The following is a 27,158-nucleotide window of genomic DNA, read 5'->3' as shown; positions in this document are numbered from 1 at the left end:
GGTTCGACCCCGTTCCGACCCGGAAATCGACCGGGGTTTGATCCAATAAACCCCTAATTTGTTTCCTGAATTGTGTTTATGATTTTTGTAATTTAGTTTTATTTTATAAAATCAGAAAATCAATTTTTATAATTAGAAAATTAATTAAATAATATGAATAAAATCTGAATTATTTTGAAATATTTTTAAATTATTTTGTTAATTTAGAAATTTGAAAATCTATTTATTTATTTATTTATTTATTTATTTACTTATTTATTTATTTAATTAACTAATTATTTATTATTTGAGGATTAATTATGTAGATCGATTAGTTGTTTGATAAATGGATCGGTTTAAGCGGATAACTCGTAATAATTTGAGTTGTGTTCTAATTTTAGGAATTCGGAATATAATTATTAATCTATTTATTTGATTACTTAATTCCAAATTACTCATTATTTATTTGGATTGATTAATTATTGATAATTAATCAATTTAATTGAATAATTTGTAATAAATTGTAGTTAATTCCAAAAATTAGGGAAAAAATTATTTTAAAATATGATAATTCCTAAATATTTATTTAAAAATATAATTAAGGTTTAATTAATTATGCATAATTAATTATGATATGGGCCTAAAAGTATCCTAGAAATAGAGTTAATGTTGAATTAATTAGACCTGATACGGTTTAATAACGAAGCCCAATTAATGAGGCCCAAAGCCCTGATTATTTATTAATTTCATAATTAATAAATAGGGGGATTATCAGCTCATTAAATGAGTCCTAACGATGATGTAATTCTATAAAAGATAGCCTCAAGGCACCTACACCAACTAGGAATCTGATTCCTCTATTCTAGGACTTCAAAGTCTATCTAAAGTCTGAGACTTATTCAATAAGTCTCCAAACCCTAGTCCAATTCAAGGACTCCCAACATCTATATAAGGGGACTCACCCCTCCTATCAGAACTACGTTTTTGGCTTGATTCTCTAATTCACTACATAGGCATCTCGTAAAGGAAAAGTTAAGCTACGAAACACGAGAGCAGCCATTAAAGGCCTTGAGCTCCCGAACCTTAGTAATAAATACAACAATTAATATAGCCTAGCTTTTTATCCATAATATTTGGCGCCGTCTGTGGGAAAGCTTACAACAACCATGGTGAGAACATGGAGAGGAAACAGCGCCCCTGAAGGAACACCAGCGGGGATGACCCAAACGATTTCGTCAATGGTGGAGATACCTCCGTATTTAACCTATGCCACCAACCAAGGAGGAGCCCAAGTAGGGGCAACTGAACCTCAGCCTCAAGGGACGATTCCCCCGGCTCCTCAAGGGATGAATTCCCAACTCCAACAGCAACATACGCCTGTGAATTCTCGACCCGTTGGGTATGAGTATTCAACTATTGTGACCATTAACCCCCCTTATGGGATGCCCCTTTACCCTGAGGTTGGAGGAAGTGGACATGTTAATAGGAGTGAAGCATAAGAGCAGATTCCCCAATATATACGCGGTTTGGCTCCTATCCCTGAGGATAAAAAAATTTCTGGTCCTTACACTGAGAGATACTCTGAATCTTCGGATGATGATGTGGCCCCAAGAAGGAGGCGTGCTGGTAAAGAGCCGATACCTGATGGTAACCAGCGCCTAGGTTCACCCGAGGGACGAATCCCCAAGAAGTGTAGGAGAGAATCAAGGCTCACGAGGCTGAGATTCAAAGGCTGAAGCGCGACTTGGAGGTGCATCAGACCTCCGTACCCCCACTACCTCCAAGGGGGAGAAATCCTCCTCCGATCATAGACCTGGATGGTCCACTACAGAGAAGGATTGTTGTCCCAAGGGCTGATCCAAGCAATCTTCTTCCCCTGGGAGATCCTGATGATCCTACTCCACCATTCACTGAAGAAATAATGAATGCACATATCTCAAAGAAGTTTAAGATTCCCACCATCAAAGTTTATGATGGCACAGGAGATCCCGCTAATCATGTCAGGACATTCTCTAATGTGCTGTTACTGCAGCCCGTGAACGACGCTAATAAGTGTCGTGCCTTTCCTCAAACCCTGTCAGGAATGGCTCAAAGATGGTATAGTCGTTTGCCTCCGAATTCTATTGGGTCTTTCAAAGAGTTAAGTCAGGATTTTATTAAGCAGTTCATCAGTGGGAGAGTACATGAGAAAAGCTCAGCATCCCTCATGAGCATTGTGCAAGGAGCAAAAGAGTCCTTGAGAGACTATCTGAATCGTTTAACCAAGGAAGCCTTGAAGGTCCCGGATCTTGATGACAAGGTGGCTATGATAGCACTATAGCAGGGAACTAGGGACAAGTTCTTCAAGATGTCGTTGGCCAAACGCCCTCCTGAAAGCATGTTACAGCTCCAAGATAGGGTCGGGAAGTATATCAAAGTTGAGGAAAGTATGAGGAAAACGGTAGTGAATAACGAGCCTACTGGTGGCAAGAAGCGAAGGACTGATCTGAAATATATTGCCAAGGACAAGTATCCTAGAACTGAGCAAAGTAATGATTCAACCCCGAAGAAGGGAGGACCTGGACACAAGTTCACTCAGTATGCTAAGATGAATGCTCCTAGAAGCCAGATCTTGATAGAAATTGAGAAAGATAGAGATATCCGTTGGCCTAAACCCCTGAAGGATGATCCTACTAAACTAGATAAGAGTAAATATTGCATATTTCACAAGGATGCTGGTCATGACACTGATGAGTGTAGACAATTAAATGATGAAATAGAGTTTATCATTCGAAAAGGAAGGTTGAGCAAGTACACTGGAGATGGAGGAGATAGGAATAACAATGGGAAAAAGAACTTTGATGATCGTTGGAGAGATCAAGACGACCAGGGACGAAATCCCCAGCCTAAGGGACCGGTGATAATACGATCTTTGGAGGACCGCGACCCCGAGGGCCTGTGATAAATACAATCTTTGTAGGACCAACTGTTGTTGGTTTATCCAAGAACTCAAGGAAAGCATATACTAGAGAAGTTATGCAAATTGTTGGGAAATTCTGAAGAGGGCTGAGACAGGAGTGATAATGGCATTTGATGATTCTGACTTGAAAGGTGTGAAATTTCCTCATGACGACCCACTGGTCATAACACCGATAATAGGGAACAGCCCAGTGAAGAGGGTCCTTGTAGATAACAGTGCCTCGATGGACATCTTACTCCATGATACCTTTTTAAGGATGGGTTACAATGATTCTCAATTAACCCCAACCGATATGCCGATATATGGGTTCGCAGGAGTGGAGTGCCCCATGGAAGGGATAATTAAGTTACCAATGACCATAGGTCAAGAACCAAGACAAGCGACACAGATGTTGGACTTTGTGGTGGTGAAGGCTAGTTCAACTTACAATGCGATCATGGGAAGAACAGGGATACATGCCTTCAAGGAAGTCCCTTTTTCCTATCATTCAGTGATGAAGTTTCCCACCCGGAATGGGATTGGAGAAGAGAGAGGAGATTAAAAGAGGGCAAGAAGTTGTTATGTGGCCTCTCATAGGGAAGATGGAGTTGGGGGCAGGTTCTGCCTATTGAAGACCTCGATATCCGTGAGAATGATGAGAAAAGAGGGAAGCCAGCAGAAGATTTGGTTCCAATTCCTTTAGCTCCCGAGGATCCTGAGAAAGTGACTTTTATTGGAGCAACACTAGAGGAGCCCCTTATAAGGAAGTTGGTGAAATTTTTATAAGAAAATAGTGATGTGTTTGCATGGTCGGCAGCTGATATGCCAAGCATAGACCCGGGACTGATCACTCACAAGCTGAATGTGGATTCAAATCGAAAGATTGTGAAGCAAAAGAAAAGAATCTTTGCTTCAGAGAGACAAGAAGTTATTAAAAAAGTAGTAGAAAAGCTTATAAAGGCTGGTTTCATTGAAGAGATACAATTTCTGGAATGGTTAGCGAACCCTGTGATGGTAAAGAAGGCAAATGGAAAATGGAGGATGTGTGTGGATTTCACCGATCTAAATGACACATGCCCTAGGGACTATTTCCCATTGCCAGTGATAGATACATTGATATATGCTACTGTTGGTCATGACATATTGAGTTTCATGGATGGATTCAGTGGATATAATCAGATCAAGATGCACAAGGATGACATCCCAAAGGTATCATTCATTACTGACTTTGATGTTTTTTTGTTATCTTGTTATGGCTTTTGGTCTCAAGAATGCAGGAGCCACCGATCAACGGTTGGTAAATTAGATATTCAAAAATCTTATTGGCAAGACCATGGAAGTGTATGTCGATGACATGTTAGTCAAGAGTGTAGTAAAGACGGATCATATAACCCATTTGAGGGAAGCTTTTGAGGTCCTGAGATATCACAAAATGATGCTAAATCCTGCAAAGTGTGCTTTCGGAGTGGGATCTGGAAAGTTTTTGGGTCTGATGGTCTCCAAGAGAGGAATCGAGGCCAATCCTGATAAAATAAAGGCAATTTTGGACATGGAGCCCCCAAAGACTATCAAAGATGTTCAAAAGCTCACTAGAAGGGTTACTGCATTGGGTCGGTTCATCTCCAAATCTGGGGATAAATGCTTGTCCTTCTTCAAGTCCTTGAAAAAGGTCAAGGATTTCGTATGGACTAAGGAAAGCCAGAAGGCATTCAAAGAATTAAAGAAATATATGGCCCAGGCCCCGTTGTTGGCCAAGCCAGCTTTGAATGAAACTTTATACTTGTACTTGGCCGTTTCGAAAAATGCCTTGAGCGCTGTATTGGTTTAAGGAAGAATTTAAAGTCCAGAAACCTGTATACTATATTAGCAAAATTATGCATGGGGCTGAGTTGAATTATTCAACTATCGAGAAGTTTGCTTTAGCCTTGGTAATGGCTTAAGGAAGCTGCGTCCTTACTTTCAAGCTCATAAGATTGAAGTGTTAACAAATCATCCCTTGAGAAATATTATCCATAGTCCCAAATCTAGTGGAAGGCTAATTAAGTGGGAAATAGAGTTGGGAGAATTTGACATCAAGTACAAGCCATGAACGGCAATAAAATCCCATACATTGGCTGACTTCGTGGTAGTATGTACCATACCCAACCAAGAAGTCGGGGGGCAGGAAGATACTATACCTCATGACACAGAAGGTGATAAAGGAGGCAAAGATAAGGCTATAAAGGAGAAGGAATATTGGATTCTCTATTTTGATATAGCATCAAAAACAAGTTCAAGAGGAGCATGGCTAGTTTTACAAAGCCCCGATGGTTTCTTGATTGAATATGCTATGAAGCTAGACTTCCCAACTACAAATAATAAAGCAGAATATAAAGCTCTCATAGCTGGCCTCGGCCTAGCAGGGACACTAAGAGTCAAGAACTTAAAAGTCTGTGGAGATTCAAAGTTAGTCATATCCCAGGTCAAGGGAGAGTTTGAGGCAAGGGATGATACAATGGCTAAGTACGTCCACCTATAAGGGCTGTGATGACTCAATTCGATGAATGCCATGTTGAGCACATCCCAAGGGAGGAAAATGCTAAGGCGGATGCATTGTCCAAGTTTGCTTCATCAGAGATAGAGGAAAGTTCAGGAAGTGTATACTTCTACATTTTGAAGACACTGAGCATTGATGTTAAGCTTGTAGCTCCTATAGGGATGGGGACGTCATGGATAGATCCCATTAAGGCCCATATTCAAATTGGTTGGCTGCTAAATGATGTGACTAAAGCACGAAAGTTGGTTGTTCAAGCGCTGAGATACTCCATGATCGATGGGATTTTGTACAAAAGATCTTATGTGGTTCCTTACTTAAGATATCTTAGGCCCGATGAGGCACGCTTGGCTCTTGAAGAAGTACACGAAGGTATCTGTGGGAAACACCTGGGGGCAGAGCACCGGCTCATAAGATAACCCGTTTAGGCTTTTATTGGCTAGAGATGATGGTCGATGCCAAAGAATATGTGAAGAAGTGTGATCGTTGTCAGAAACATGCACCGGTTGTTTGGCAATCCCCCCAGATGTTAACTTCCATCAACTCTCCCATCCCCTTTTCCATGTGGGGAATGGATATACTGGGGCCCTTCCCCATGGCCACGGGACAAAGGAAGTTCCTGATTGTAGCCATTGATTATTTTACTAAGTGGATTGAAGCCAAGCCTTTGGCTAAGATCACAACTAAGCAGGTTGCACAATTCATGTGGGAAAACATCATGTACTGATATGGAATTCCCCGTATCCTAGTTATTGATAATGAACACAGTTCAATAATGAGGAATTTAAGAAGTATTGCAAGGAGAATGAGATCGAGTTGCGATTTACCTCTGTAGCTCATCCGCAAGCCAATGGGCAAGCAGAAATGGCAAATCGTATAATTCTTGATCGGCTGAAAAAGAGGATCGAGAAATCCAAAAATAATTGGGTGGAGGAAATATTGCCAATACTTTGGGCCTACAGAACTACATGTAGAGTTACTACGGGGGAAACACCATTCATGCTAGCGTATGGAGCAGAAGCAGTTGTTCCTGTGGAGATATCACACTCGTCTCCCAGAATCCAGGCATACAATGCTGAGGAGAATGAGGAGGGGCAAAGATTAGCCCTGAACCTGATAGATGAGGTACGAGATGCAGCATATGCAAAAATCATAGAAAATCATAAAAATGCCTCTTTTTACTACAACCTGAGGGTAAAGGAAATGTTTTTCAAACAAGGGGATTTGGTCCTAAGGAAGGTAGAAGCTTCTGGAGGAGGGCAGAAAGGAAAACTAACCCCAAACTGGGAAGGGCCATATAAGGTTAAGAGTGTTCAAGGAAGAGGGTCTTACAAATTGGAGACCATGATGGGGAAGAAGTACCTCGGACTTGGCATGCTCAAAACCTGAAAGTTTACTACCTATAGCTCATGCATACTATAGTGGTAAAAAGGTTGAAAAGCACCTTGAAGCTTTAATTGCTTAGGATTTCATGTGTTAATAAGACTATTACTTTAGATTCTAGTTCTACACTGAATTATGTAAGGGATGAATCCAAAGAGTTTCCATAAACTTGTTTTAGAACTGTTTGGTTCATCTTATCCTAGAACTGTTTGGTTCAAGCTATATATGGTTGAGGTTGCTTATCTATTTTAGTACAAGTACGAGGAAATATAAGGGAAAGCTATGAAAACGATACCAAACCAACTCCCATAAAATAGTACAAGTACTTGAAAGAAATAGTAGAAAAGCAAACAGGCAACCTAAGTTAACATAATAAACCCCGAAGGGTAATAAGTTCCAAGTACGAATAAGTTAATACATAAAAAGCCATGATGGGCCAATAAGAAAAGGAAACTAATCAAAATCCTTAAATAAATCATCATCATCATCGTTTCCCCCGTCAGTAGCAGTAGAGGGGGGAACAGGCTCGTCTCCCATAGGGTTAGCATCCCGAGAAGGAGAAGATGTGGCCTCAGCAGAAGTAGTCAGAGTGGGGGAGAAAGGAATATCCTCAAGAAGGGGTCCTGGCCCAGGAACAGCAGGGACTGGGTAGGCTGCAAGAGTCACCTCTGGGATCTTCTTCCCAATCTCCTCCACTGTCTGCTCCCAGCAGCTAGAAAAGGTCTCGGGAAATTTAGCATCATACTCAGCATTCAGGACATCCTGAAAGTCCTGAGATGCCTTGTACTCGGCTATCACCTCAGCCGAGCCCTCTGAGTATCCAACTCCAGCTTGCAAACCTTCTCCTTTTCCTCAGACAACTCCTTCTCCACCTCATAGAAGCGAGTGAAGTTAGCCTCTGAGGCCTTAAGGTACCTGTCCCTATCCCTTTCAGCAATGGTTAGGCTAGTCCTCACATCCTTCAGGTTGTGAAGGGTGGCCTGGAGATGGGTATTCATCTGCACAAACATGTTCAAACACAATAAGTTGTGTAAAGAACGGAGGGAAGATCATAAAAAATAGTTAAAGAATGAGTTAAGGAAGAATCTTACTGAAGCTATGGCATGAGCACCCAGGTGCTCGATCTGTAGGTCATCAGAAGACTCTACTATCTCGGCCCTGTCACGAGGTATAACCACGCTCTCGGACCAAATAGCAGCAGCCTCAGAGCTCCCCACCACCGTGTCCCTCTTCTGAAGGCCCCAAATCAGAATAAAGAGAGAAGTATTTTCATCGAGGATGACGGGCCTCTCAGATATAAAAGTAGGAACGACTTCCTTAACCGTGACTGAAGGGCCGTCTCCAATCCTCACCCGCTTGTTGTGGTGAGTCTCAACAGCGGAGCCCTTGACAGCACGAGCCTCCCTCTTCTTGAAAATCACGTCCAGAGCCACCTTAGCTGCAAAAAGGATATAGGTATATAAGAAATAATGACAGAAATAAGGAGTTAAATGGTGAAGTAAAAAGGGGAAATAAATACCCTCGGGACCCAGGTCATTTAGATTTAAATTTTGCAAATTGCCCTCTGAAAGGATGAGAGCGCAATGATGCAAGTTATCAGCTGTGATGGCCTTAATGGTCGCATCTTCTTCTATTCCCAATTTTAGGTCTCTTAAAGAACCGTTTACACTCTTTGAGAAATTGGGCCTGAAAAATGGTCCCAACCCTCCTCGGAATCCAGATACACATAAAACCACTCGCTCTTCCAAGTTGGATACGAGTCGAGGTTGGTACCAGAAATAAAACAGGAACGGGCCAAGGATCTATGAACTATTTTGACCCATCCTTGGTCCTCAGAAGCATTTATATATTTAAATAAATAACAAAAGACATAAATGTTGGGCTCAAAACCCTGTTTACGCGATTGGGCCATGTAACAGTGAATGAAATGCCAAGAATTGGGCGTGAGTTGGGTCAGACAGACTCGGGCTTCATCCAAAAGGAGAAAAACGAAGGGGTGAGGAGGAAGATGAAAACTAGAATAAAAGGTTTCCTTATAGACCCGAATGGCCCTAGGCTTTGAGTAACAGGCCCTATCGTTTGGACCTAGAGCCACGGCCCTGTAAAGGTGTGAAATACCAAATAAACGAGTTATAGTACCTACTTGTTCAGAATCATATTTAGAAGGTTAGTTGTAAGCATCTAAGTGGAGCATGTTAGGAAAGGCTTCGCCAAACTCGGTTAAAAGATCCCTAAGAGAAATGACTGAAGAATGTACGAGAGATTTTTTACCTCGGCTGGCCCTAGATGGACGGGGAGCAGCTTGGGGAATCTGAGTGTGGGAAGAGTCGGAATCCGCCATGGATGGTTAAAGCTCGAAACCCAGAAAGCTCTTCAAGATGAAGAAAGGAGATGAAGATTCAAACGGAATCTTCAAGAAAAACCCAGAAAATGGCGAGAACTACGGCGGAAGGGAAGGCCGGAAATCGCCTTCCGGTGGCAAAGATGGAGAGAAAATATTGTAGGGGAGAGAATTTTTTGAGAGATTTAAGTAGAGTTTGAGAAATGAACTCACACTCCACTCATTTTATAGCCGAGGACAAGGAACTCAATCTACAAATGGGCCTAAAAGAAATGGGTATGTCAACTCACCATGGGCGGGAAGCCCAGGCATTTTGAATTTTAAAAATTCAAGTTCTAGAAACATTCATTACTAAGTCTTAACTTACCCTAGATTTATAAAAGATCACAGGGTATAAATTGAGGTACCAAACCAAGCCTAGGAGACAAGATTCCTAGGCGTGGTACCAAACTTGTCTCCTAGGCGGGGGTGACCCACGCCTAGGAATTATGAGAGGATTGAAGCCTAACAGCGCCCAGGAGACAACATTCCTCGGCGTTGTTAGAAATATGTCTCCTAGGCGGGGTGACCCACGCCTAGGAAGTATGAGAGGATTGAAGCCTAACAGCGCCCAGGAGATAACATTCCTCGGCGTTGTTAGAAATATGTCTCATAGGCGGGGGTGACCCACGCCTAGGGAGTATGGGGGGATTGAAGTCTAACAGTGCCCATGAGACAACATTCCTAGGCGTTGTTAGAAATATGTCTCCTAGGCGGGGGTGACCCACGCCTAGGATGTATAAGGGAACCAACAGCGCCCAGGAGACAACATCCTTAGGCGTTGTTAGAAATATGTCTCCTAGGCGGGGGTGACCCATGCCTAGGAAGTATGAGGGAACCAACAGCGCCCAGGTCACCCCCGCCTAGGAAGTATCAGGGAACCAACAGCGCCCAGGAGGCAACATTCCTAGGCGTTGTTGGAAACATGTCTCCTAGGCGGGGGTGACCCACACCTAGGATGCATGGCACCATGAGAGCCCATTTTCTGATTATTTAATTAATCAGAAAATGGGCCAAAAATCAGGAAAATTGCTAAAAATTCCCAAAAAAGGGAAAAGTAAGCAAAAAACCCTGAAAATTAGGGAAAATTAAAAAATAATTTTGAAACATTATTTTTGATAAAATATTCTTGAAATATTAAAGAAAGAATACCTGTGAGTATCAGAATATTCTTGAAAATCAGGAAAAAATCCCAGAAATTAAGGGTAATTCCTGAAAAATACTAAAAAAATCCTAAAAAAATGGATAAGGTAAGGAAAATAATATGGAGATTCTAAAACAACCCTGAAGCCGTGTGCAAGGAAAATCTTTGTAAATGTGTAGGTCGCTCCACACTTTACACAAAAATGATACCCTGTAAGGGAACAAATGAACTTAACTTCTGCGAAATCTTTAACGGTTTCCCAGAAGTTGGGGGGCAAATGATATGGGCCTAAAAGTAGCCTAGAAATAGAGTTAATGTTGAATTAATTATACCTGTTACGGTCCAATAACGAAGCCCAATTAATGAGGCCCAAAGCCCTGAATATTTATTAATTTTGTAATTAATAAATAGGGGGATTACCAGCTCATTAAATGAGTCCTAATGATGATGTAATTCTATAAAAGATAGCCTCAAGGGCACCTACACCAACTAGGAATCTGATTCCTCTATTCTAGGACTTCAAAGTCTATCTAAAGTCCGAGACTTATTCAATAAGTCTCCAAACCCTAGTCCAATTCAAGGGCTCCCAACATCTATATAAGGGGACTCACCCCTCCTATCAGGACTATGTTTTTGGCTTGATTTTCTAATTCACTACGTAGGCATCTCGTAAAGGCAGAGTTAAGCTACAAAACACGAGAACAACCATTAAAGGTCTTGAGCTCCCGAACCTTAGTAATAAATACAACAATTAATATACCCTAGCTTTTTATCCATAACAAGTTATAATTGATTAATAATTGATTTAATCATGTTTATTACGTAATAATTAAACTGTTTGTCCGATTTAATCGAAACAAAGACCCTTAGACTCAGAAAAATGACCCGATTCCATTAAAAATAGTTATAAATCACAATTTCTTCTGAGAGCAAGTCGGCTTATGATAATTATTTATTTATAGACCCTATTGTTTATCGATACGAGTCCAATAAATCCCAAAAAATTAGGAATCGAGTCAGATACAGTTTGTTAATGCGAATATAGTCCTAGTATCAATTCTAAAAATATTTATGAGCCTAATTTAATTATGTGTTTTACGTGCTATGTGATTTATGTGGTTATGTGAACACTAACTGCTAGATAATTATATACGAGTCAGATAGAACCGTATGGGTAGACGATAAGGACTACGTGGTATCAGTCTGAGATACGCGTACGATGTAAGTCAACTAAACAAGTATCTTTCCTTGATAGATTCAGCACTAGCAAGACGAATCAAGCCGGAGATAGAGAGCTGTGAACAACCCGAGGTGAAGTGCATACCTGACAAGTTTTTCCCCTATTCTAAGTTCAGAATAGTGGATCGCTTCCAACTTTCCATGACAGTTATACCTTGATAATTCTTGCTCACAAACACTGATACACAGATATGGATTGGATGGTTATGATACAGGTCGGGTATGAGCCGGACCCTTGATTATTAGGCCATAGTGCCTGGGTACCCTATATGTTGGTAGGTCTATGCAGTTGGGTATAGATCCGCGCTATATCCTGACTGATCAGCAGGTTATAGTGCATGTGTTGGTTCTTGTGTCCAGTCTAGTTCATTTGGTACTCGCCAATAATGGCATTCATTATTCATTACAGAAACAGATGGTTGTTCAAACCAGCAGATTAGCGGTTCATTTATCTTTCTCTCTTTACACTATATATATAAATGTTTCAAGTTTGTTGAGCAATTTTGGCTCACCCCTATTATTGTTGTTCACCTTGTTTTTCAGTTAAAATTGAGAATGAAACCTATCTGAACCCGAGTAGTCAAGAAGTGGGTCAAGCAGGTCAAGCAGCGGGACCCTCTGGCACCAATAATGTTTATTCCAATTCCGGAAGAGAGTTTTGAGATGTCAGAGCAGGTGTAACAGGATAAGGTGTAGTTATGGTTTGAATAAAAGAAGTTTAGTTTAAAACTTATATAGAAAGATGGTGTGTAATAAAGAAGTTTTGTAAGCTAGTGTATTTGAGTTGTTGTAATAAGAGTTGGTATGTGGTTCTTATTTTCACACTTTAACCTTAAAAGATCTGGAGTAGTAGTAATAAGGGGTAATTATATGTTTATATTATTATTGTACAGGTTCAGTAAGGTAGTTAGTGATAGTAATACCTCAGATCTATACCCGAATTTGGTGGGTGTTATAGTTGGCATCAGAGCTTAGGTTTTGGCCCCTGAAAACAAGAACATTAGAGTTAAGATAAAATAGGAAGATCACATAAGATAGGATTAATGGTATCAGGGTTTTGTTAGTTTCTTAGATTAGGAAATTGTAAGTTCTAGGAATGGGAATTGACCTTTTCTTATGTTATGGTTATTCTGTTAGATGGCATCATCAGGATCTTCAGAGAGGACAGTATCCGGACCAGCATTGCCACCAGTGTCAGCACAGGTATTTCCACCACTGCCACCACCACCACCACCGCAGGAGCTAGAATTACCAGCCCCAGAGCAGATACCAGATGTAACACCCCCAGATCCGGGGTCGGGGATCCGGGTCGTCACGGTCTTTCTTTCCACAATATCACTTCACTTAATTAATAATAAATAACCTTATGCTGTGACCCCACACTAACACACACCACAACCCGTTATAGTCTCAGAGATGAAATTTAAATAAGTACAAGTCTTTGAATCCACAATTTAAAAGTTATTACAACCCAAAATGATTACTTGATAAATTTACAGTTAATTGCCATTATCTGCCACAAGTTATAATTATACATAATTGATTCTCAAAAGTAGATGGTCTGATCTACAATAGATCTACCTCTGCAGCTATAGCAGCTACAACATCAACGGGAAGACGCGGGACGCTTCCCACGCGCTTGCGCTGGGTCTGCTGGGGTCTGGCCATCTTTCCTAACTGTTGTTGTGTGATGAAGAAATAAAGCAAGGGTGAGCAGCAAGCCCACCAAAATAATATGTATAATGATTTACAATATATGAGCCTACTCATAATACTCATGAAAGTCTTGGTCAAAAGAAATGAACCAAGTTTGATATCTTAATGCGATGAAGTCGCAAAATATTCAGTATATATACATATATACTTTTCAAAATATTGGAAGTCCTCTTCCATGCATAATATACACAAAGTCCCAGTGTATAACTGTATATAAAAAAAATATCGTTGCAAGGTGATCTCATATATCTAACCTTGTCTCAACGTTTTTCTGAAAATCTTTGTCATTCATAAGACAATTATTAATTAGATATAAGTTTAAAAGATGAGGTTACCAAATACCCCAATATACTTATATCTTTCCCAATACTACTTGAACTACCACCGTTCAAGTTATAATCAGTTTCAAAAGTTCATCACATAGATGAGACTACAAGACAAGATTTGAATAGATTCAATCTTTGAAATATTATTGAATGAAATAAAGTTACGAGATACTTTATTTAGTCCCGATATATATATATCCACATATATATATCTCTTAAACATTTCCTGGAACCTCTGTTATGTAAAGTATGAACAGAGTTTGAAACATCCAATGAATTTTGGAAAGGAAAAGAATTTTGGCATAAACCCGATATCTCGCTGATCAGGCAAAGATACCAATAAGTAACCTTTTCTACTAGTAGATGGACGAATTCCCCACTGGTCATCACCCTGGTCATAATTAAGACCTATGCTGGACTGCCACTCAGCCACTTATGCATTTGATGGACTCCCACTGAGCCACTTACACAATAATAGACCGTACCCCGGCCTGTCGCTTATGCCGACTCAATGAGAGGGGCTTACTTCCCGAACGTTGGGCAAGTAATCAATTCATTTACCAAATCTGCAACCTTGTTGCGAATATAAAATACACCACAGAGCCGGATTCCCCAGGTTTTGAGCGAGTATTTAAATCCCCTTAAAAGGAAGATCTTAAATATAAAAATGAGTTTTGGGATCCGCTCTGACTTTTAAAAATCATTTTGAAGACTCGAAAACACTTTAAAGAGTGTTTGGAGTAAGGCTGATTTAATGAAGTAAATCAGTCCCCAGAATATTTTAGAAAATGACTGAATATTATTATTTTAATTAATATTCCCATAAAGAATAATCTTTATAAAAATAATTGAAGTAGAAGTTTTAAAACTTATACTTAAAACGAATATTAAATAACCAAAGATATACTTATATAAAAGTATTATCTTTATTTGAATAACCGAAAATAAGTTTGATTATTTACACCTTATTCTTTAATAAAATAAAGAATATACCTCAGCAAATAATCGGAGTCATAGATCCTCAAATGAATATTCAAATAATATTCAATAAATAAAATACGCTGAGTCATAATACCTCGAATGAATATTATAAATAATATTCATTAAATAAAATAAAGGAGTCATACATCCTCAAATGAATATTCAAATAATATTCAATAAATAAATAAAAGGAGTCATAAGTCCTCGAATGAATATTCAAATAATATTCAATAAATAATATAAAAGAGTCATAAGCCCTCGAATGATATTCGAAATAATATTCAATAATAAATAAAGTTTAAAGTTATCGAATAAACCTTATTCGATTAATAGTTTGGAAAACTATAACCATATATAAATAAATATATATATATATATATCCATATCCATATATATACAAAATCTACTCGGGATCCTCGACTCCCGGTTTTAGAAAATATTTTCACCTTTGGGTCCCTATACTAAGGGTATACGCAAATACCGCTTATCTCTAGCATAGGTATTATGCAACGAATAAGCATTTGAACCAACAGATATATATTTCAAGAATATGAAACAGGCATGCATATATACCATATCACATGCTACAATATATCGCAACATTTGCTAATATAAACATCATGCATCTATCGCAAGATAATGCATATACATATATACATCACAACAACAGTATAACGGATAGAATACTTGCCTGAGCGACTGGGGTTACGAATGGCTCGGGACGAGTCTGGTAACCTATAAACAACAAGTAAGTTGGAATTAAACCAAAGTCACTTGTAAATCTATACTTTAACTAACTTAGACTCTAACGCTTATTCTGCGCTTACTGATTCGCTTAAGTCACTCGGGTACCCTCGGCTCCACCATTTTTAATAATTTAACCTTTACGAGTTTTAAAGCGATTCCTTCGCGAATGTCTTACCAACTGCCTAACACACTTACCATAAATGTTTCATACATTAATTAACCCTTTTTGGTCTTTAACCTATGTTTCAAAGTAAGGCGAGGGAAAAAGTTTCGTTCGCGAAACGCCGTTACTTGAAACGGTCGTTTCTCCTAAACCGTGCATCGGAATCGAACGAACTACATATCAAAACGAAGCTCGTAACATGAGCTACCTAAACATGGCAGTGGTCACAATCTAGCAGGGGGTCCTCGGGTCCTAATGTTATGCACAAAACAGTCTAAAGAAAATCGGACGTTACGACGGCTATGTTTACGCGATTACCAATATTTATACCACTCCAATTCTTTACCAATTCACTACAAACCACCCAACCATCATCAATACCTCAAACACAACTTATATCAAGGCAAAGTCAGTCCATAATCTCAAGGTTTTCCAACTTATTCAACCACAAACATGATCTACTAACCATAACTTAAGATTCATTAACCATTAACCAAGATTCATATCCAAAATCACCACAAATCCAACCAAACCATCTATCATACATGGATCTTGCTATACATACATGGATATTTCTATATATACATTAATCCATCCATAAACTCATCAAAACTCAAAGTTCAAACTATAAGTTAAAGGTGAAAGTTGTTTATACCTCCTTGAAGCTTCCTAACACAACCCAAGAGCTTTGAATGCCTAAAAGAACCTTGATCCTTGCTTGTATAACCTTAATCTTTCATAAAAATTCAAGAAAACTAAAGTTATTTCTTGAAGGTTACTATTCACCATCTTCTTCCTTGATTTATAGAAAAAGATTGGCTTGGAATTAGAAGCTTAAACTTATAGGAAGTATGTAACTATCCATGGGGAAGCTTAGATAATTACCTTGCTAAATAGTAAGTGGTGGAGCTTGGATCTTCAAATTTTAAGAAATGGGCCGAGAGCTAGCTTGGGAAGAAGATATTTTTGTGTTTTGTTTGATGAAAATGAAATGATTTGCTTGGTTGGTTGATTTTTGTGTTGTTTTTGGTTAATGACTTAATTAACCTTGATTTTGTGTGGTTATAATTCAACCACACTTCCTTCCCTTCTATGTCATGCTTGTGTCACCTTGCACATGTCATTATGCTCCCACTTTTCCACACCTTGTGGTTTGATGATGTCACAATCCCTGGCTTCTTGTACAAGCTTGTCTCTTGGTCACTTATTTGTTTTACGGTTCGCTTATCTTTCGTTCTCGTTTATCGTTTGAGGGATCATACCCGGGATCTTATTACTTAGGTTCCCTTAACCTTTCTCAATATATTATATTCCTTTTATGATCCTCTCCTATAATCCTTTAATTTCAATCCTTTTTATCCTGTTACCTTATACTCAATTCTCTCCGTATCTTGTGGATTTCCGGGAAAAATCAAAGTGTTCGGAATTGGATTCTGACGATCTTTACATACACTTATATACCACATAGAGTACTAATAATATCCCATAAGATCAATAACAGAACCCCTACATAGCGTGGCATGAAAAGTTTTCTCGTTCAGCAAAAACACTATTCATAAGGGTTTCAAAATTTCTCAAAAATTGGGGTTATTACAGTCTCCCCTCCTTAAAAGGATTCCGTCCCGGAATCAGATAGAAAACAAATGGGGATACTTTCTTAGCATTACACTTTCTAACTCTCGAGTCAATTTTCCACATTGTGGTTCTACCACCAAACTCTGCCTAGTTTGATAATCCTTCTCCTAAGCACTCGTTCCTTTTTACTCTATACCCTTCCTGGTTGCTCCATATAGGTTACGTCTGGTTGCATGTCTATGCGCTCATATGCCCCTATTTGTCTGGCATCCGAATTACACTTCCATAACATTGATACGTGGAACACGTTATGAACTTGCTACAGGTTCGGGGGTAGGGCTAGCTCCTATGCTAACTTCCCAAACGTCTTAATATATCCAAGGGTCCAACAAATTGTAGACTTAGCTTTCCTTTCTTTCCGAACCTCATCAATCCTTTCCAAGGGGTACCTATAACATTACTAGGTCCCCTATTTCATACTCTTTATCCTTTCGTGTCAAATCAACATACTTATCATGTCCATCTTGGGCTACTACCAGCCGTCCTCTGATTAGATCTATCATATCCTTGGTCCTTTGGACTACTGCGGGTCCGAGCATCTTGCGCTCTACAACTTCATCCTAACATAAGGGAGATCGACATTGTCTTCCTTCAAGGATCTCATAAGGCGACATCTCGATAATGACATATGATCTATTGTCGTAAGATAACTCAATCCGAATTAAGTGATCATTCCAAATTCTTTCAAGTCTATTACACAGACTCTCATCATAGCTTCCAATCATTAGAGCTCTTGCTTCTCAATACCCATTCTTTTCCAGTTCGTAATCGCTATCACCTTCCGTTCCTAATATTATACTGGTTATACTTTTGCTTGTTATCGTTCTATAACCTTTTAATAACCACGTCAACCTTAGTATCACGAACGTGTTCCCATTCCGCATACTACCACCACTTTATTACTCCTTTTTCAGTTGTTTCTATTTTCCGGAATTTGATCAATCAAATAGAAGTAAAGGAATTTGTTGAGAGATCACTATGATCACGAACACTTGTTATATCGCATAGTTAGTACAGAAGGTGGCCAGCCTTTAGTACTTGACAAGCAATTAAACAACATGTGGTATCCTACTAGGCTTCTATCACAAAGATAGATAGTCATTCGGCAATACCTCCCCTTCTGGAAGGGTTGTTCTTCTCAGCTTACATGAAATGAAAAGAAGAGAAAAGAACGAACTGAAGAGAATTGTATATATGAAAAAATATACTGCCACAAAATATCTGGCTTGGAACCTACCTCTGAACTATAGAGGTTTGTCATAGGAGAACAAAACATATACGTATTTATATCAACATCAAGTATTATAGCATCGCATTTCACGTGCCTAAATATTTTCGCTATCCCGTCCATCATTCTATGGACCCATGCTCTTCCTCGAGCTTATACACAATTACCTTTGAAACTCCCTCGACATCGAAAATCGAATCTGGGATCTCATTCTAGACGTCATCGTTACTTGAATTCTATGCTTGCACCGCAACCTTCCTCGTATAATAATACGACTCTCTATTGATAAGAAAGAATAATAATTCACTAGGTAGATACTCTACTTAATTAGTCTATCAATGATAACTTATACACTACCACGACCCGATTAGTGGTGCTCAATCTCAACACCCATTCCAATACAACTCTCATGGTTGTAATCAGCTCATTACTCGCAGAATCATTGCTGCCTTACTATGGTCCACCACTGACCTACTGTCATCATTCACTTTCCATGAAATCTTAATATATAACCATACGGAGTCCATATATGTCGTATCTAATTCTTCTAAGGAGTTAACATAATCACCATTCTTGATTCATGGAGTACACTCCTGATTCTGACATACATACATGACATGAAGCAGATAAAATTGCAGAAGAGTTTCGCTCAAAGCAACGATAGCAGGTTAATACCATTTTTAATCATATGCCTTAAATAGAAGACTTAACTCAAAGGTTCGTCTAGTCCTTTTTGAAACATGGTCCTGGCTTATCTCAAGATAGGACCTTCTAAGATAGATAGCCCGTTCATGGCGATTACACGAATTAAACCTTTACCAACTACTATTACGGTTGGGTATTGCACAGTCATCAGAAGGAATGTCAATCTTCCAAACCATAATACAACCTTCATAGCTTTAACCATCATCACTGTATTCCTTTGGCACAAGCGCCTATAATTATCCTTTTACCGTTAAAGTGTCGGCCACCTCTTTGGCCTTTCCTGATAGTAATAGTTCCTTATAATCAATGTCTTTTAACCACCTTCAACTAAATTTTCTACCTCATTTCAATCACAGCTTATGTGAAGATGTTTTCCTTAAAATCTGATGAGTAAAAAAAAAATATCACCATTTTTCCATAAGTTATTGCCTCAATCTTTAGAGGTTAATCACTGTCACGACTGACTCTCAATCATACTTAGAACATCTTTTATCCTAGGCCCTAATTGCCCTGACAATTTCAACCTTTACTGGTTCGATCCATACTTTCTCGTGGTTTAACACGTGCCCCACTTGGCAACATCATAATTACGTCATATTTCCTTTATCATCATTTCTATTCTTGAGAATTTTGGATATTACCTTTCTCCTTGTAAAACCTCTAAGGTTATTCTTAAATTCTTCATTCGGTACTCCCTAGGTACAGGGTATATCAAAATACCATTTACTAATACTAGAACCATAGTCTATATACTTCTGAAAAAAATTTCTCCATTGATCCTTAAAGGTTGTTAATACCTTAATCCTTCCCAATTCATACTGTCAAACTCATACTATCCCTACTAAGGGTGAAATGCCAACCTTTATGCATTCCCCTTAGGATTCATTTTAAGTTACCGATGTTCTATCCTTAATTCCACCTTTAAAAGGTACCTGCATCCTTCCATGGATAAATCAAGTCATATATCCTTGATAGATTATCTTATTCAACATTCCCCATCTCGATAGTCTATACCTCACTTCATAATAGCATCCTTATTCAAATTGAGGTCAATCCATATGGCCTCCAAAAGATAACAATGGTCATCCGCTTGTCTTGCCTAATTTGGTAACGATAACAAGGATGTTCTGGAAGATATTGGTCGTGTTCAACGTGAACTTCTTCTTAATAATTCCTTATTTACTTTTGTTGTTTATCTCAACAGTCATCTCAATGTTGGGATATCGTTCATACCTGGCGTCTCCCTTCCTGGGTATCAAGCCACCGGTCTTACACTTCACATTCTTGAAGGTTACTTCCTTCATCCAATTTTCCTAATTTCTTACTTCCTTGTCTCCTCAGTCTATCCGCGTCTCATATTTAACCTTCGAACTATCTCAAGTTTTCCTCAAATCCTCCCAACTTAAAGGGGATAAAATATACATAACTCTTATGCCTTCAACCATCAATTTAACTCATGGTGAATCACCCTTATCCTGACGATCACATACTTTTCTATTTCTATTACTACGAGTTCTTAGGGTTTCCTCATACCCAACTCCCTTATCGTTCCTCAAACTCTATTACTGTTATATTCTTTTCCACTTCAATTTCCTTTTATTTTCCTTTCTCTTATCATTATTTCATGAACCAACACAACATAAGCATTGATTTCAAACATCCCGTCATTCTGGATTCGTGTCCTCAGAACGAATCTTGATAACTTTTATAACTTAGATTCATAATTCATCATACTCATCCACTTTTGTTCTAGCTCCAAAGCTTTTACACTATCTCCATAACCTTGGGAATTACTTTCCCGAAAACAATTGACTGAACTTAAATCAGTTTATTCTATCCTCTGGCTCCGTGCCTTTCTTGGTCTTTCACCAGCAGGTGGCCTCTCTCTTAGGAGGGTAAGTGATAAAAATAGTCTTTTGTGATTCGTCAATCATTTAGAATCTCAACTGATTCCTCTATTTCCTTTAGCCAGGCTATTGCCTCGACTGGGTCAACCTGTTCCTTGGAACTCTGAGAGCTTAACGACTTAAAGGTCATGAAGAATTTCCTACCGCATTGTTTCCTCAAGGTGGTGGTTGGGGATAATAGTCTAAGTTCTTTTAAGACAGGTCCATGAATTTCCGTATAGGAGTACCGTCTTGGGTCTCCTTATCTCGCTCGACTTTTGTTTCCTCAGTCTAAATGTTTCTTCCTACTCCCCATACTTGGAGTCATCTTTTAATTTAAAATCTTCATTTTCCACTTTATTATTTTCCGGGTTCTTTATATCTTAATTGCGACCTCCCTGATTATCACGTTCAGGGTTTGCTCTAAATCTTATTCCTCAAACTAGCTTTCATATAAGATTTCATCTTTAGGCTCTTGAACATTTGGAACCCAATTTCTATAGGAATGCCTCATTATTCCCTTATCATCTTTCTCAGTATTAATCTCATATTTATTTGTTGGCTCTCTGCCTTCATTCATCACCTTTTTCTGGCACAATATGCTCTTTTCCAATAATTCGGTCTCTAATGCAATCTCAAACAGCTTTTCGGTACCGGCTCCGGTTACCTTCACTACTATTTCCATTTTCTCAAAATCTCTTATCAACTCTCCCAAAGACATTATCATCTTGAGTCTCTCCTTTTTACTAAGGGCATCAGCCACCATATTGGCTTTCCCCGAATGATAAAGAATCTCCCAATCATTATTCTTAATTAGCTCTAACTGCCTCCTCTGGCATATGTTGAGCTCTTTCTACGCGAAAATGTACTAGAGCACTTATGGCTTAGGTAATTCTCGCACTTCTCTCCATACGAGTAGTGCCTCCAATCTTTAGGGTAAACTATTGCCACGAGCCTAAGCTCATGAGCGGGGATATCGAATTTCATACTACCTTAATTGTCTTGACATGTACGCGATTACCTTACCGTGCTGCATAAGCACGCACCCTAAGCCCTTGTGTGAAGCATCACTACACTTCACAAAATCTCCTTTTCCATCCGGCAACGCCAGCATAGGGGCCATCACCAACCTCTGCTTCAGTTTTTTTTTTTTTTTGAAAGCTGTTCTCGCATTTCTCTGTCCATTCGAACTTCTCAGTCTTACGAGTAAGCCACATTAAAGGGGGCTACTATCTTTACAAACTTGAACGAACCTCCGGTAGTGATCAACCAATCCTACCTCTGGTAGTCGACCTAACCATGGTCATCAATTCATCAGTGGTCCTTTATTCATTCTTGTCAGGATCCTCCATGGAATCCTTCTCAGCAACTATCCCTTCTAGGACAACATCCTCAACCTCTACATTCTCAATATCAACATCATCCGGTCCTGCATTAGGACACTCTATCGGATCCACAATCCGATCTCCAATTAGTAATAAACATCATCGCGCTGTTGCTCCTCAACCTCAGGGTTCGGAGTCCCGCTACTATATACGATAACGAACTACGCTCCTATCACGATATTTATAAGGGTTCCCATAAGGGTTTTAACTGTCAGTACTACGTTAGGTAGCCCGACTATGAACTTGGCAAGAGTTCTTATTATCTTAGTGAACTTATTATCTTAACGTCCCATCATCTCTGAGGTTTATAACGCTTAGCTCTGATACCATTTCTGTAACACCCCCAGATCCGGGGTCGGGGATCCGGGTCGTCACGGTCTTTCTTTCCACAATATCACTTCACTTAATTAATAATAAATAACCTTATGCTGTGACCCCACACTAACACACACCACAACCCGTTATAGTCTCAGAGATGAAATTTAAATAAGTACAAGTCTTTGAATCCACAATTTAAAAGTTATTACAACCCAAAATGATTACTTGATAAATTTACAGTTAATTGCCATTATCTGCCACAAGTTATAATTATACATAATTGATTCTCAAAAGTAGATGGTCTGATCTACAATAGATCTACCTCTGCAGCTATAGCAGCTACAACATCAACGGGAAGACGCGGGACGCTTCCCACGCGCTTGCGCTGGGTCTGCTGGGGTCTGGCCATCTTTCCTAACTGTTGTTGTGTGATGAAGAAATAAAGCAAGGGTGAGCAGCAAGCCCACCAAAATAATATGTATAATGATTTACAATATATGAGCCTACTCATAATACTCATGAAAGTCTTGGTCAAAAGAAATGAACCAAGTTTGATATCTTAATGCGATGAAGTCGCAAAATATTCAGTATATATACATATATACTTTTCAAAATATTGGAAGTCCTCTTCCATGCATAATATACACAAAGTCCCAGTGTATAACTGTATATAAAAAAAATATCGTTGCAAGGTGATCTCATATATCTAACCTTGTCTCAACGTTTTTCTGAAAATCTTTGTCATTCATAAGACAATTATTAATTAGATATAAGTTTAAAAGATGAGGTTACCAAATACCCCAATATACTTATATCTTTCCCAATACTACTTGAACTACCACCGTTCAAGTTATAATCAGTTTCAAAAGTTCATCACATAGATGAGACTACAAGACAAGATTTGAATAGATTCAATCTTTGAAATATTATTGAATGAAATAAAGTTACGAGATACTTTATTTAGTCCCGATATATATATATCCACATATATATATCTCTTAAACATTTCCTGGAACCTCTGTTATGTAAAGTATGAACAGAGTTTGAAACATCCAATGAATTTTGGAAAGGAAAAGAATTTTGGCATAAACCCGATATCTCGCTGATCAGGCAAAGATACCAATAAGTAACCTTTTCTACTAGTAGATGGACGAATTCCCCACTGGTCATCACCCTGGTCATAATTAAGACCTATGCTGGACTGCCACTCAGCCACTTATGCATTTGATGGACTCCCACTGAGCCACTTACACAATAATAGACCGTACCCCGGCCTGTCGCTTATGCCGACTCAATGAGAGGGGCTTACTTCCCGAACGTTGGGCAAGTAATCAATTCATTTACCAAATCTGCAACCTTGTTGCGAATATAAAATACACCACAGAGCCGGATTCCCCAGGTTTTGAGCGAGTATTTAAATCCCCTTAAAAGGAAGATCTTAAATATAAAAATGAGTTTTGGGATCCGCTCTGACTTTTAAAAATCATTTTGAAGACTCGAAAACACTTTAAAGAGTGTTTGGAGTAAGGCTGATTTAATGAAGTAAATCAGTCCCCAGAATATTTTAGAAAATGACTGAATATTATTATTTTAATTAATATTCCCATAAAGAATAATCTTTATAAAAATAATTGAAGTAGAAGTTTTAAAACTTATACTTAAAACGAATATTAAATAACCAAAGATATACTTATATAAAAGTATTATCTTTATTTGAATAACCGAAAATAAGTTTGATTATTTACACCTTATTCTTTAATAAAATAAAGAATATACCTCAGCAAATAATCGGAGTCATAGATCCTCAAATGAATATTCAAATAATATTCAATAAATAAAATACGCTGAGTCATAATACCTCGAATGAATATTATAAATAATATTCATTAAATAAAATAAAGGAGTCATACATCCTCAAATGAATATTCAAATAATATTCAATAAATAAATAAAAGGAGTCATAAGTCCTCGAATGAATATTCAAATAATATTCAATAAATAATATAAAAGAGTCATAAGCCCTCGAATGATATTCGAAATAATATTCAATAATAAATAAAGTTTAAAGTTATCGAATAAACCTTATTCGATTAATAGTTTGGAAAACTATAACCATATATAAATAAATATATATATATATATATATCCATATCCATATATATACAAAATCTACTCGGGATCCTCGACTCCCGGTTTTAGAAAATATTTTCACCTTTGGGTCCCTATACTAAGGGTATACGCAAATACCGCTTATCTCTAGCATAGGTATTATGCAACGAATAAGCATTTGAACCAACAGATATATATTTCAAGAATATGAAACAGGCATGCATATATACCATATCACATGCTACAATATATCGCAACATTTGCTAATATAAACATCATGCATCTATCGCAAGATAATGCATATACATATATACATCACAACAACAGTATAACGGATAGAATACTTGCCTGAGCGACTGGGGTTACGAATGGCTCGGGACGAGTCTGGTAACCTATAAACAACAAGTAAGTTGGAATTAAACCAAAGTCACTTGTAAATCTATACTTTAACTAACTTAGACTCTAACGCTTATTTTGCGCTTACTGATTCGCTTAAGTCACTCGGGTACCCTCGGCTCCACCATTTTTAATAATTTAACCTTTACGAGTTTTAAAGCGATTCCTTCGCGAATGTCTTACCAACTGCCTAACACACTTACCATAAATGTTTCATACATTAATTAACCCTTTTTGGTCTTTAACCTATGTTTCAAAGTAAGGCGAGGGAAAAAGTTTCGTTCGCGAAACGCCGTTACTTGAAACGGTCGTTTCTCCTAAACCGTGCATCGGAATCGAACGAACTACATATCAAAATGAAGCTCGTAACATGAGCTACCTAAACATGGCAGTGGTCACAATCTAGCAGGGGGTCCTCGGGTCCTAATGTTATGCACAAAACAGTCTAAAGAAAATCGGACGTTACGACGGCTATGTTTACGCGATTACCAATATTTATACCACTCCAATTCTTTACCAATTCACTACAAACCACCCAACCATCATCAATACCTCAAACACAACTTATATCAAGGCAAAGTCAGTCCATAATCTCAAGGTTTTCCAACTTATTCAACCACAAACATGATCTACTAACCATAACTTAAGATTCATTAACCATTAACCAAGATTCATATCCAAAATCACCACAAATCCAACCAAACCATCTATCATACATGGATCTTGCTATACATACATGGATATTTCTATATATACATTAATCCATCCATAAACTCATCAAAACTCAAAGTTCAAACTATAAGTTAAAGGTGAAAGTTGTTTATACCTCCTTGAAGCTTCCTAACACAACCCAAGAGCTTTGAATGCCTAAAAGAACCTTGATCCTTGCTTGTATAACCTTAATCTTTCATAAAAATTCAAGAAAACTAAAGTTATTTCTTGAAGGTTACTATTCACCATCTTCTTCCTTGATTTATAGAAAAAGATTGGCTTGGAATTAGAAGCTTAAACTTATAGGAAGTATGTAACTATCCATGGGGAAGCTTAGATAATTACCTTGCTAAATAGTAAGTGGTGGAGCTTGGATCTTCAAATTTTAAGAAATGGGCCGAGAGCTAGCTTGGGAAGAAGATATTTTTGTGTTTTGTTTGATGAAAATGAAATGATTTGCTTGGTTGGTTGATTTTTGTGTTGTTTTTGGTTAATGACTTAATTAACCTTGATTTTGCGTGGTTATAATTCAACCACACTTCCTTCCCTTCTATGTCATGCTTGTGTCACCTTGCACATGTCATTATGCTCCCACTTGTCCACACCTTGTGGTTTGATGATGTCACAATCCCTGGCTTCTTGTACAAGCTTGTCTCTTGGTCACTTATTTGTTTTACGGTTCGCTTATCTTTCGTTCTCGTTTATCGTTTGAGGGATCATACCCGGGATCTTATTACTTAGGTTCCCTTAACCTTTCTCAATATATTATATTCCTTTTATGATCCTCTCCTATAATCCTTTAATTTCAATCCTTTTTATCCTGTTACCTTATACTCAATTCTCTCCGTATCTTGTGGATTTCCGGGAAAAATCAAAGTGTTCGGAATTGGATTCTGACGATCTTTACATACACTTATATACCACATAGAGTACTAATAATATCCCATAAGATCAATAACAGAACCCCTACATAGCGTGGCATGAAAAGTTTTCTCGTTCAGCAAAAACACTATTCATAAGGGTTTCAAAATTTATCAAAAATTGGGGTTATTACACCAGATCCACCAGTGTTAGAGGTACCTGATCCCATTGACTTTTTCCCGTATTTTGAGCCGGAGATACCTCAGTTACCACTGCTCGAGTTTCCCATGTTTGAGGTTCCTGACATGATTGACTTTCCGCAATGGGTTGAGCTTGAGCCACAGGCACCAGTGCAGCAGCCACAGCCAGAGGTTCCACTTCCACAGCCTGAGATA

At 38.4% G+C, this 27,158-nt stretch overlaps 1 protein-coding gene across 1 annotated transcript; it reads left to right on the top strand.

Moving 5' to 3' along the window:
- The first annotated feature begins 6,314 nt into the window (after positions 1-6,314).
- On the top strand, positions 6,315-6,839 carry LOC141704537 (uncharacterized). Its single transcript, XM_074507770.1, has one exon. It carries the CDS (start codon positions 6,315-6,317, stop codon positions 6,837-6,839), a length of 525 nt encoding a protein of 174 aa, XP_074363871.1.
- The last annotated feature ends 20,319 nt before the right edge of the window (positions 6,840-27,158 follow it).

Source organism: Apium graveolens, unplaced genomic scaffold (genome assembly GCF_009905375.1).
Source record: "Apium graveolens cultivar Ventura unplaced genomic scaffold, ASM990537v1 ctg7949, whole genome shotgun sequence".
NCBI lineage: Eukaryota > Viridiplantae > Streptophyta > Magnoliopsida > Apiales > Apiaceae > Apium > Apium graveolens.
Note: the sequence above shows the minus strand (reverse complement) of the source record. Positions and strands in the feature narration are given on the sequence as shown.